The sequence below is a fragment of the Sebastes fasciatus genome, chromosome 2 (assembly GCF_043250625.1).
Source record: "Sebastes fasciatus isolate fSebFas1 chromosome 2, fSebFas1.pri, whole genome shotgun sequence".
Taxonomy (NCBI): Eukaryota; Metazoa; Chordata; class Actinopteri; order Perciformes; family Sebastidae; genus Sebastes; species Sebastes fasciatus.
Genome location: NC_133796.1, coordinates 31,865,616 through 31,877,048, shown reverse-complemented (window position 1 = coordinate 31,877,048; position 11,433 = coordinate 31,865,616). Strand labels below are relative to the sequence as shown.

The 11,433-nt window shown below is 40.1% G+C and overlaps 1 protein-coding gene across 2 annotated transcripts in view; it reads right to left on the bottom strand.

Moving 5' to 3' along the window:
- Positions 1–2,589: 2,589 nt before the first annotated feature.
- Positions 2,590–11,433, bottom strand: part of homer2 (homer scaffold protein 2) — a 34,036-nt gene continuing 25,192 nt past the window's right edge. For both annotated transcript variants that reach the window (XM_074619845.1, XM_074619836.1), the window contains exons 6-9: positions 9,585–9,741; positions 8,905–9,015; positions 5,995–6,075; positions 2,590–4,351 (exon numbers count right to left, since the gene is read on the bottom strand). In XM_074619845.1, coding sequence (XP_074475946.1) covers positions 4,163–4,351; positions 5,995–6,075; positions 8,905–9,015; positions 9,585–9,741 — 538 coding nt within the window. In that variant the 3' untranslated portion in view covers positions 2,590–4,162. The remainder of the gene's footprint in view (positions 4,352–5,994; positions 6,076–8,904; positions 9,016–9,584; positions 9,742–11,433) is intronic.

Sequence of the window (11,433 nt, the reverse complement as noted above, 5' to 3'; positions counted from 1 at the left end):
ATCGATTTGAGTGTGTTTTGTAACTGATAGAAGGCAACAAGTAAAGGTTCTTTTAGTTACTTATTCATGTTTCACTTCTTTTTCATTTAATGAATTCATAATTTAGTCTATGAAAAGTCAGAAAAGTGACAAGACCCAGAGCCCACAGTAAGATTTTTCTTTTGTTTTGTCCAAACAAGAGTCTAACGAGACACACCATCTAGTAAAGGCAAACAAATGCCCAGAAATACAGCCACATCCAATTTACCTGCTCAGAGAATTCACCACTGTTTTTGTTGCTGTTTACATTCCTCCTGATGCAACTTGAAAAAATGTACCACAGGGATGCACCAGTTTTTTTTTTGTGTATCATAAAGACACTAGAACTGCATTTTGATGTGCAACCGTGTTGTACAATGACAATAAATGAACCTTGAAAGCGGGGCTTTAAGCTAAATGCTAAAGTCAGCTTGCTATCATGTTTAGCAGGTATGTTTACCATATTAACTATCTTAGTTTAGCATGTGCTTATCACCTTTATATACTTTACATACTGTTTTACTGTTACATCCGTGTATATATATTACTTCTCTAGAAATACTACATTCCTGTCTACACCTCTGTATATATATTTTTAGTACTTCTCATTATTACATACTACACTCCTGTTTACATTTAGTTTTCCCATCTGAAATACTGTCAACTAAATTACAAATTTACATTACTATTTTATATTTACTTATGTTTATATTCAAGCTCTATATTTTAACTGCACTTTTTTTATGCCAGATTATCATTTTGCTTCTACATGTACTTGTGTGATTACCCTTTTTATATAGACATATTTTATGAGCGCTGTTGAAGGAACCTGAGACCAAAGCTTTTCATTCTCAACGACTGCTTTGCTGGAACTAGCAAATGATAAATAACCTTGAAACTAATTAGCACTAAACACAAAGTACAGCTGATACTAATAGGAGTGTTGCAGATATTTGGTCATATTTGATTTACTAAAAGGATAGGACAGATTTGAAAAGTTTGACCTGCTGCTGGCTCTAGAGGAAAAGTCAGGGGATCATCAAGGACATTAGGATTCATCTTCTGGGGGGGATTTAATGGCAATCCATCAAGATATTGAAGTCAACCGACATACCATCCTTGGAGCTAAAAGTGACAAGATCCAGAGTCTAGAGTAACATATTTGTTTTGTTTTGTCCAAACAATTAAAAAATTCCCAAAAGGTATTCACAGATATATTACTGGTAGTAGGTTAGTGAAAAATGCTGACCGCAATTTCCCAGAGCCCAAAGTGATGTCTTCACATTGCTTTTTATGTTGTTCAACCAACACCCTAAAACCCAAAGATATTCAGTTTACTATCATTTGAGACATCTCCACATTGGAGAAGCTGGAAACAGAAAATGTTTGGCATTTTTGGCTTGAAAAGTGACTCAAAATGATTAATTCAATCATCAGAATAGTTGATTCATGGATTAGTTAATTAATCTACATTAAGTGTTTCAGCTCTAGTATTCAGTTTAGAGTATGAAATGGTGAGAAGCTTCTCAGATTGACGCTGGAACCAGAAAATGTTCTCAAAATGAATCGTCAGTTGTGAAAATCTGTTGTTTTATATCATTGTAAATTAAAGATCTTTGGATTCTGCTCTGTTGGTCGGACAAAAGAAGTAATTTCAATACTCCACATTATGTTCAGGGGCATTTTTTTATACATTTGTTTTAAATTTAATAGACAAAAAAATCAAGATGAATTAGTGAAAATATTTAGCTGTAGTCCTACGACACTAAATTTCCCATCAACTAACTTAATTGGTTAATTAACTAATCGTTTCAGCCCTAAATTGGTGCTTATTCTGCATATTGATGAATCTTCCACTCTGATGCACCGGTGCCAACCAGCTGATCTCCGAAAGACTCTCAGAGAGATCAACATCCCTGCTGAGAGAGATGACTGACTCTTGTGTAATTAAACCATTAATTGTTGGAAGGTTGCACTGGTTCTATACTTCTCATTGTCAATCATTCACACTGTTATTCACAAAAAAACAGGATAGAGTGGGATTAAGTTGCCAAGGCAACATGTCCCCTGATCCACCCCTGCAGTTATTTCCTCAGTGCTGCGGTGACGTTGGGAGTTTGAGGGTTTTTCCATCCCTCAAACAAGCTCATGTCTGTCTGTGTTTGCTTTATTTATCCTGATCTAAAAAAAAAATGATACATGTCACTGACTGATTAAATCCCACTTTTTGGTTTTGGTTACGTGTGTCTATGTTAGGATTACAGCTATATTTAGTGCTATGTAAATCAACATCAGACAAAAAGACGTGCGGTGGCGGAGCTTCTGTACTCGAGCTTCGACGTGATGCAGCTCTGGCGCTGTAGGTTCATTCCACCTCCTTCTCTGAGCTTCTCATCCAGGAAGAAATGCCTCAAGACTTTAATAATGCCAGCAGATTTGTAAGCTTTAACAGTATCTCCGTTTCCTACACAATAGTGATCTGTGGCTAAGTGGGGATTAGGGAAACCTCCCCTCTCCTCTCCAAAATGTGGCCCACTACTTGGACTTAAAAAGAAGACACTGAACTCAGCGTTGTAATTAAACTAAATTTTAACAATTGTCAGTTCTATTGTACAATATTGAACAGGAGTCACAAAAGTGCACAAGAGGCATTGGTTCAAAAGGAAGGATCATACTTTGTGTTCCAGGTTGACTTATGAACAGTAGAGTTAAACAGAGAGAAGCAAAATGTCCCTTCATAGATCAAAACAGTGATGAAAAAATATAGACTTATAACATCATAGTATTACCCAGTAAATATGCCACTACAACATATGCCTTTGATTTCAAATGTACCATGTTTCAAGATGAACTTCCCCAAAAAGCAAACAAATCCTCAAGAATTATAAAACCTGTGAATCCTGACAGTTTGGTATATTTTATATATTATCGCACATCTATAGAGACATTAGGTTAAGGTTGATTTACTTGGTATGTTCTAGAAACACTAGTTGCAGAGAGGCACCAAAATAAATAAATATGTAAAACAAAAACCAAGAAGTTTGTAGTGAAAAGGCCTATGCTATCTAAATGTCATCAGTGAAGTACACTTTCACATTATTCACCCATCGAGCAGCACCAAGTCCCCTCACCCGAAAATAACCACCACCATAACAAAAACTAATGTGTAGAAAGCACATCAACAGCCTCGGAGACGCCATTGCTCTGCATACGGACAACAATACGATTGCACACACAAAGTCCTCTGAACACTGCACTACACTCATGGGAAAACGGGGTTCCTATTATTATTTTTGGATGATTGTGAAGGAAAGCTCCTGAGACAAGAGAGCGTTCCTTCTTTATGCAAATAGAATCAAAAGGAGCGTTTACTCAAAAAGAGAGCTGATGACTTCCTGCTGTGATCCCTCCTCAGACTAGTTTTTGTGCAAACACCTGTTTGTCCTTTGAGTTTATCACCACTTTAACATCCTCAGGATTGGCGCTTTCCATCAGTTATTATTATGGTGATGGTCATCACTTGGCCAGTTCTCCTTGCCAGGTAGATTTAGACTCACCTGGAGGCACTTTGTGTCACGGCCGTTTGTCATGTATGTGCATATAATCTAATGAGTACTTCTAACACACCTGAGATAGACGAGAGGCAACAGCAAGGACAGTCTGTAGAAAGATCTCTAATTCTCCGAGGGGGCCACAAGGATTCACACCAATTATTACTTGAGTGATGCTGAACAGCATTGTGTTATTCATTTTAGCCCTTTTAAGTCCCCTCTTCTACTCTGAGCTCAGACTGCCTTCGAACAAGTGCCTTCAGAAAAAAAAGACAGATGGACAGAATCCAAAAACCCACCACCAGCTTTTAAAAGCCATTTCCCCCCACAGAAACGGATAAGTAAGCTCAAAGTGTGATTTAGTTTCAGAAAATGGAGCCATTTGGTGGAGCGTGCTGGCCTTCCTCCTGCCAGTCTCTCTCTCTCTCTCCCTCTCTTTCCACATGGTAGTGTTTATTAGAAGCCAAAGCTGATAGTGTCTGAGTGGACTTCACCTTGGGGGAGTAGGTGCCACATAGTTTCTGCCCTGAAGACATACTGTAGTGAATCCTTCGTACCTGACCTCTGACCCTTTCAGCTCAGTGCCACTCTCCTCAGTTATCAACACCTAGCTTGGAGAGGCCCTGCCTGAACTCGTGCAGCTCGTCTATCTTTCCATCCAGCAGATCCATGAACTTCTTCAGCTCGTCCTTCATGTTGCCCTGCTTTTGCTGACTGTCGTCTATGTCCAGCTGAAGACCCTCTAATCTCCCCTCCAGCTCCTTGTTCTTCACCTCGGCAGTCTGAGGACAGATATTAGGAAAAATATATAAATAGTTACATTACAGCAGATGGTGAATACAGGATAATCAAATGAAATTCTCAAGAGGGATGTCAGAGCATTTGATGTAGCAGTGCAGGTATGTTCTTTTTTGTCTTTATCTTAACAGACGCCAAATCAAAGCTTCTTACATCTACTATCAGAAATGAGATAAAAGCAGTTCAACTCAGCATTTCACTCCTTTGCACTGATCTCTGGGAAACGTTTGACAAACTGCAGTAAGAAAAAAAATCCCTATTTACATCATCAAGACTGAACACCAAGCTTTACATTTAGGAAAGGTAAATTTTTGCGTGAGGATGGGAGGGTAAAGCGATCCTTTCAGACTAGCAGGCGACACAAATTGACACATTAATGCCGAAGATACCATTGAAGGGAGGGGTTTAAAATAGGAGTGCTAAATGGGTGTTGCGCCTGCATGACTGTATCCTCCAGTTGCCTCCTGAAACCTGATCCCCACGTGGGGTGTCGTCTTTAAATAGAGAGGAGCTATGACCACAAACATAGAGGTGGAGTAAGTGGATTCATTTTGTTTCGAGCCACAGAAAATAAACACACACATTATCAACAGTTTTACTTCACCCATTAACTTTTATCTGAGTGGACTGCGGCTGTGAGTTTTCATTTTGGGCCTCGTGGATAAACGCAGGAATTTGAGAAATCCCATTGTCTATGCTTTTCCTCAGTTTGGGCGGCTGGTTAGATAAAACTCCTGCTTCAGCCGGTTCTGTTGTCACTGTCATTCATCCAGCTGGCTGTTGCAGAAACAAACCGGGCGGTTGAGCTTTGTGAGGCACAAGAACTTCAGGCATGCCACTGTTGGTTTTATCCTCCTCCCTGCCCCGGCCTGAAAGGCAGCACATGCATGACAGCTTGGATGAAATCCTGAGTCAGTCAGAGCAGGGCGAGATGAGCGTCACTATCAATGCAGCTCATGTCAGACTTGGTGCTAACACGGCGTACAGTCACTCACTAAGCCTGGCACTTCTGGTTTTACAGAAAGTCTGATACTGCTCAATGAGAGATCAGACTGGACAAACAGGTGCGCTTTGTTACAAGGAAGACGGGAGGTGATGGGCGTGAATCTGTGTTGTTTCTGGCAACAGCAGCTTCTCACACCCAACAACCCACACACACATACAAAGATGTTCATTCGTCATTAAAGCTCTCAAACACCTTCAGCTGTTTTTGTAGTCAGTAGAATAGATCAAATCTGCGCCGCTAGGAAACTAATAAGCCGTGACAGAGATGTAGTATCTCGGTTTCACAGACGAGGAAGAGGAAACCTTTTCAAAAGAGGCAATAATCCACTCTCACTGTGCTGGGATGGACCTTTATTAATAGATACAGTAACCACAATGTGCGTTAGTGAGACACGTGATAGGAATGTTGTGTCACCAGCCCTCAGGCAGAGTGATGAAGAGGAACTGTCATTCTCAACCTCCGTCTGAAAGCGCTGCTTACGCCTCAGAGCCTGTGTGTTACCTCGCTGTGACACACATCACGTACTCACGTGTGCTGTAAACTCAAGCTTATACACTCTGCTGTAAATCACACCTGAGAGAAATGTGGGGTTTGTGGGATTCCTGGGTGCTTTGAACGTACCTGCAGTTTTGCGGTGATGCTCTCGCACTCCGCCATGAGCTGAGGGATTATCTCTGCCTGCTTCCTCAGGTTCTCCAGCTCCTGGGACAAATAGACACAGAAACCAGTTCATCAAAAGCCAACAAAACACATCAGGTTGATTTCTTTCTATAGTTTTCTTAAGAACATTATAGCTCATTTAAAAGAAGCCACATTTTTCAAATATTAAAGGAACAGTGTGTAGGATTTGGCGGTACCTAGCGGTGAGGTTGCACATTACAACTTCTCCCATGTGTCAAGCGTGTAGGATTGGTACGGTAGCCGACGCGAATGGCCCTCTCTAGAGCCAGTTGTTGTAAGAGTAGAGTGCTTAGAGTGTGTGTTTGTGTACGTGAGAAGTGAATGATGAAGCAAAAGAGAGAGAGCGGCGGCGACAGGAGTGAGCAACGTTATCGACTCTGGCCCAAGCAGGAAAAGTTAACAGTGTTTGGTTTGTCCGTTCTGGGTTACTGTAGAAACATGGCAGAGCAACACGGTGGACTCCGTGGAATAGCTTGATGAGGCCAGCTTTTCAATACTTGGTGCTACAGACACATTTCAGGCAGTACCAAACAAAGTTGGCAGCAATACAAAGCAGGTAAGGAACAATGAACAGCAAGGTAAAAGGGTAAAAAAAAGAAAAACAGACTAGAATGAATACTGAAGCCTCGATTCTGTTTTTGTGCTTACATGTTTGTTTTCTTCTCAATCAAACATCTATTATCTGAAAGTTTCAACCCTTTGCTGCTTTCAGCCACACACTCCACATACAGTGTTTGTAATCACCTGCTGCAGCTTTGTTCTATTAGTTCACGTCTGGCCATCGCTGGGGTCAACACCACGGTGAATGCTTAATAATTCATAGGCACGTTTTTAATTGAAGGAGTTGAGCGTGTGCGTTTCTAGACGGCGGTGAGTCACTCGGCAGACGAGCCTCTGTGGGCCGTCTGCCGTATCAGTGCTCTGCAAACAATGAGCCCCTCGGTCACTGTTGGAGCATTATGGCAGGACTGTGGAAACACTGGAGCCCCCGAAGGACACGATGCTTTGCTTATAATCTTTTCAAATTCAGCTCCAGCTCTTTGAACTACCTCCTTCCTGTTGTTGTGTAACATATACCGCCCTCCAAGGAAAGATTTATATGTTCTATTAATACTCAGGCTGCCAGGTGCTAAACTAGAATATCCCAGACACACCTTGGGGAGTTCAAAAGGGTCTTTACGCAGCAGAGCCATAAACGTCATCATTTTGCAACACTATTAAATTCAAACCAAACAATCAACAGATAATGAATCAACAACATATCTGAGGACTGATTAATCATTTAAGTCATTTATTAATCAAGAGGATCAAACATTTGCTAGTTCCTGCTTCTGAAATGTGTGGATGTACAGCTCGTCTCTGTTTCAACGTGACTGTAAATGTCTGATTTGTTGATCAGACTTAACAAGCAATATGAAGACTAGAGCTTCAATGATTAGTCAATCAACAGAAAATTTATCTGCAACTGTTATTGATTCATCAATTAACCCTTTAAGTCATTTTTTCGCACAAAAATGCTTCAAGGGAATGTGATAATTTGCTGCTTTTCTTTGTCTTGCAATATAGTAAAGTTGTAGCAACTGGAATAAAACAGGATATTTGATGACATCACATTGAGCTCTAGGAAATTGTAAATTATTTTTTTTCTCTTGTTTTATATCCAAAACGTATAATCAAGAAAATATTCTGCAGATGAACTGATAATGACAATAATCGATGAAGATGTCAGCTTGGACTTTGGGAAATTGTGACACTCTTTTTCCATCTATTTTTTTTTTCTTTTTTAAATTTGATTGACTCAACCATCATATACATTTTAGAGACAGTGTCCAGGTTTATAACCTGCTGGTCTCTGTGTCACTTTTTAGGGATCAAACTAGAAACTATCTAAAAGAACTTGGCCAGATATCCACTATATACTTCAAAAGCTACTGTGAACAGAGAAAAAATAATTAAATACTGTCTTTTGCTGTGAAGCAGAAACATATACTGACTTATCAACTCTTTCCTCTTATGGTAACTCAATTTGCTTTGTTCATCAGCTTCACACGTGGCTGATTGTGTTTCACTTTCATGACGTTGATGGGGAGACACAGTCACTATAGAAAAAAGGCGTTGACACTGTCAGTGATTGCCTCAAGTCGGTCCTAATCATTTGTCTGCAGACAGAAACAGTATTTAACCAGCAACGAGCAAAGGTCAAAAGAGTGTGTGGCCGCACGGGGCTCATCCTCATTAGAAATAACAGCACCATTAGGCTCCGCTGAGCTGACAGTCAGCTAGTTTGGATTATAAATGACTGATGCAGTAGACATAAGGCGATGCCGCTGATGGTATTTGTGCCAAAATTCCCTGCTGCTCTGACTACAGACAAAGTCTGTGGATGAATTTACATCCCCCCAGTTCGACTATTTTCACAGTGGAGTTTAATCGTACCAAAACAGGACAGATATCAAGTAAATTGCTGAAAAAAGTGAGCAGCACAGAAAGTAAGATAAAAGGAAATAGTAGCAGTAGAAGGGTCTGGGTTTAGCAACAAGACCGATCCATACAAAACCCAAGATCCCACTACAAAACCTGATTATAGGAGGTATAATCACCTCCTGAGGGAGAGGAGTGGTACTGAGTCAGAACAAGAGGCAAAGAGCTGGTGTACAGTGAAGAGACACACTGAAAAGTGTAACTTCGGGAGATGAAGGGGGGTGTGTTAACATGAAAACTGTGATTTCTTCTGTGAATCATAAACTACCTAGGAAAAATACCACTTCTGTTACAAAAAAACATTGTTTTACAAACTCTTACAGACAACCTTGCTCTCAACAGTGGCCCTGTTGTTTCAAGACGTCTCACCTGCTCTTTGTCGTGCAGCTCAGTCTCCAGCTCCTGCACTCGTACAGACAGTTGGGCGTTTTTCTGCTTCTCCTGATTGGCTTCGTTACACTGAGCTTCTAGTTCTGCAATCTGCACACAGAACGAAAAACAAAAGAAGTCAAGTTTGTTTTGTGAAAAGTGGTGGATGTGGACAACAGGTCTTCAGAACATATTCCCATTTTGTTTACCCATCATATTTGTTCATTTGTATTTGTGGAATCCTAAATATGCCATGTACTAATATAGGTAATGCCATCTTTAAAACTGACACTAGCAATTAGACAAAAATAATAGCAGCATGTTACAAAATGTATCATTGCAACACCAGCCCAGCTGCAGTAACAGCCCACATTGATTATGAAACTAAAATGATTCTATTTATAGTGGACTCTGGTGCAGGGAACACAGAAACTAATAAAATCTACAGTACTTTGCTCGCTCAGAGAGAAGAAACTGGAGATTTATCAAAATTGGGTGAGGGATTCTCTCATCTCACTATACAGATTTTACAAGTGCTAGATCAACATAACTAGGACAGATAATCTACTCATTTTGTGAGACTTTGTAGTGCAGTTTTGTTCCTTTTATAAAAGAGGCAACAGCGTTACTGCGTCACTTTTCCTGCCAGCAGTATTATTTAACTTCCCTGACTGTGTTACCTTTTCCCTGAGTGTGTCACTCTCTTCCTTGCAGGCACCAAGTTGTTTCTTCCAGCTCTCTACATTAGCGGAGGACTCCTGCAGTGCGTCCACCAGCCTGGCATTATTTTCTCTCAAAGTCTGCAGCTCCGTTTCCCACTTCTTGGCATTGGTGTTGCTGTCAGACAGGAGAGACAGATCCAGGAGGAGAGTTATTAATGGAGGAAAAATGTAGACAGGTTAGTGCTGAAATGCCTGAAATGCCTGGAGCTTGTGCCCACTGACATGCCACATAATGCTACAAAATCCTTCCAGTCATGACTATTTAATTAGATGTGATGTACATCGCACTGTCAAGAGACATTTAGATCATCAAAAAAGAGAGAAGTGGGAAAAGTGTCAAAGGTCTAATGAGCTGCGGCCCTGATTTGTACCAAGTTAGTTATCTTTTCATACCAGAGAGTGCGTGTTTAAGTCTTATCAATAAGGTCGGAGAGGTTGTGATGTATATTTAGTATGCATCGCTGTTCCCTTCCTCATGCATGGCTGGTTTGAAGTGTGCTGCTCTCCATCAAATGTGGACAGACTTGCACTGCAGCATTCTGCAGTCCTCGGCTGGTTCACGGCTGTGACACACTTCCACTAAACAAAATCTCAAGGCCATGTGAAGGCACAACAAAGACTGGGAGCAATGGTGGACCAAACTGTGTTTTACAACCGCAAGCTGGAGAAGTTTAACGATACATGTGAGCTGAGTTGAAACAGGTGTTTCTCCTTTAACAACGTTTTGTTTAGAAATTGTGTTTTAAACACAATGATCTAAAATTTCCAAGTTATTTCCTACAATGTTTCCTGGAAAGAACTTTGCAATTTGGTACAAATTATAAGAGACAGTTGCTTGAGTTGAGTTTATTTGTGGGGAACTGAAGTAAATACTTGTTAGGTAAAAAATAAAGAAGGGAGGAGAGCTTTAGATTTATATAACTGACTTTTCTGCAACAATGTGCCTTCCTCTGAGCTTAGAGGGAAAAGTTTCACATCTTGTGTATATCACCCGGGGCAACCGGATGTGAAGTGAAGAGGCCTCTGATTTAAAATAATTCATACTATCAAGTTAGCAGGCATCATTTTTATAAGGTAAACTTCAACCAATAAAGTAAGAAAGGCCACATAATAATAGAGCCATTAGTGACCATTAGACACTAGACAGATAAAAAAAAGGTAATTGAATCAGACTAGAAATAGAACATGGAAGTTAAATCAGGAGAAAAGTAACTAGATCAAATAGTAAGTAATTCAGTACCGTATTATGAAAATACAAAACAAGAATAAAGATAAAAAGCATATCAGAAATCAACCAAGTAAATATTCTTTCACAAGTTATTTAACATTCAAAACTTAAGTCTCCATATTAGCTGAATTGTGTACTTCCCTGTAGACAAATGCACATTTTACATGCCGTGTACTGACTAAAAGCCTCTACAGGTTGCAGTAATTACTACCAAATGACATTGTCCTATCCAGGAACCTTCTTATATGATTATGTATAATTCCTTTCTAGGAAAATGATTGAGAGCTACTGGAAAATAACATGTTTTCCACACCACTCCTGCAGATGTTCATTTAATTCTTATATCCTTGTGTATGTGTGAAGTCTGAAGTATTGCCAGGGAAGGTCTGCTAATTGGTCTTTTTTTCCTTTTACCTCAGAGCCTTTTATCCCATCTGGATCAAATATGTCAGCGATTTCTGTTGTTGCTACCCAGTACTAATTCTGTCTGAATTTACTCTATGTAGTTTTAGTTGACTCTGACGCCCTTGGGTCATTTTAATCCCATCTGGAACCACATCTGGTGTTTCATGCAATTAC